This window comes from Buceros rhinoceros, unplaced genomic scaffold (genome assembly GCF_000710305.1).
Source record: "Buceros rhinoceros silvestris isolate BGI_N320 unplaced genomic scaffold, ASM71030v1 scaffold27781, whole genome shotgun sequence".
Taxonomy (NCBI): domain Eukaryota; kingdom Metazoa; phylum Chordata; class Aves; order Bucerotiformes; family Bucerotidae; genus Buceros; species Buceros rhinoceros.
Window position 1 is genome coordinate 526 of NW_010396352.1, and position 1,449 is coordinate 1,974.

The window sequence follows — 1,449 nt, forward strand, 5'->3', positions numbered from 1 at the left end:
GCCACCTCCAACGTGTTTGCCATGTTCGATCAGTCGCAGATTCAGGAATTCAAGGAGGCCTTCAACATGATCGACCAGAACAGGGACGGCTTCATCGACAAGGAGGACCTGCACGACATGCTGGCCTCCCTGGGTAAGGTCGCGTGGCTGTTTGGGGCGGCCAGGCGGGTTTGTGCTGTTGCGCGATGGCTCACGAGAGGGGTCCCAGCTTGGGGGACGCTCCTGAAAGCTGCGACACTTGGGACTGCCTTGATTTGCAGGGAAGAATCCAACGGACGAGTACCTGGATGCCATGATGAACGAGGCCCCGGGCCCCATCAACTTCACCATGTTCCTCACCATGTTTGGGGAGAAGTTAAACGGCACCGACCCGGAGGACGTCATCAGGAACGCGTTCGCTTGCTTCGATGAAGAGGCCACGGGTACGTGGGTGGAGTATCAGCTGCCTGGAGGGGTCACAGGGGGTGCTTTTATGTTGTTTATTTGGGTTTCTAGATATTACGCTTGTTTTGGCACCTCTGTAAAGGACATGTGACACAGAAATCCGACGGGGCTGTTCCACCAGGTGATGACAATAGCTGTTACTGCTGAGGGACGGTACAAGCTGCCTGGCTGTTCCGTGTGAGTGCTGCAGACTGTCGGACTGTTCTCCTGGGAGGCTCTGCAGAAGGGTGTCTTAACCGGGCAGCATGTCCGTTCCTCGCAGTGCCAGATAAGGTGTGTTTGCTCGGGGAAGATGAGGAACTCGGATTGGTAATAGGTGATTTTCTGAGGCATTGGAAGGGAACGGCCTTCGTGGAATCCGTAATAGAGCTGAGTTTGTTCCCCTCCCTGCGGTAGTTCTGAGGCGCATCTGAGTCCTCTGATGTTCTCTGCTCAAGACAGGCTGTCCGGACGTAGACAACTCGTCAGCTCTTTTGAACCCTCCTCTTGCCTGGTGCCTGCTGACAAATGCCATGTGCCCCGCCCCCACCTGCAGCTCAGTTTGGGTTTGGAGCTGGAGCCTTTGGGATCTGAAGATGAAACCCCTGCGGGGTCTGACGACACGACAGATGGGACTGACTCATGTAGCGAGAGCCAAGGCGAGAGGAGCACTCCGGGCTGGCGTGTACCTGTGGTGTTGAGGTTAGCGGTTGTGCTTTTGTGATGTGTCCACGTAGGCACCTTCCAGAGAGGTGGGCAGCAACCAGGGACAGAGCCTTTGGGCAGGTCTGCGGGACTTCACGCTGGTGAAGGTGTCTCACTAGCGCACGCGCCGAACTCAGGTCGCCTCTGGGCTGGAGCTGTCCCTGCCCCTGCCCCATTGCTCCCCTGGCCACTGTCCACCCGGGCATTCTGGTGTGACCCGTGGGGGCGTGCCCTGACCCTCCCACGGGATGTCACTCCCTTTCTAAGGGCCCTTTTCGGTCTGTGTATTTTTAGCGCCGCTTGCCATTTCAGAGAGCATCC

The 1,449-nt window shown here is 57.3% G+C and overlaps 1 protein-coding gene across 2 annotated transcripts in view; it reads left to right on the top strand.

The window, feature by feature from the left end:
• The window catches only part of LOC104501988 (myosin regulatory light chain 2, smooth muscle minor isoform), a 3,942-nt gene that overhangs the window by 342 nt on the left and 2,151 nt on the right, over nucleotides 1-1,449 (top strand). The window contains exon 2 of one of the 2 annotated variants that reach the window (XM_010145890.1): nucleotides 261-422. The exons of the other annotated variant lie outside the window; for it this stretch is intronic. Within the exon in view, the coding sequence (XP_010144192.1) occupies nucleotides 261-422 (162 nt within the window). The remainder of the gene's footprint in view (nucleotides 1-260; nucleotides 423-1,449) is intronic. 2 annotated transcript variants of the gene reach the window in all.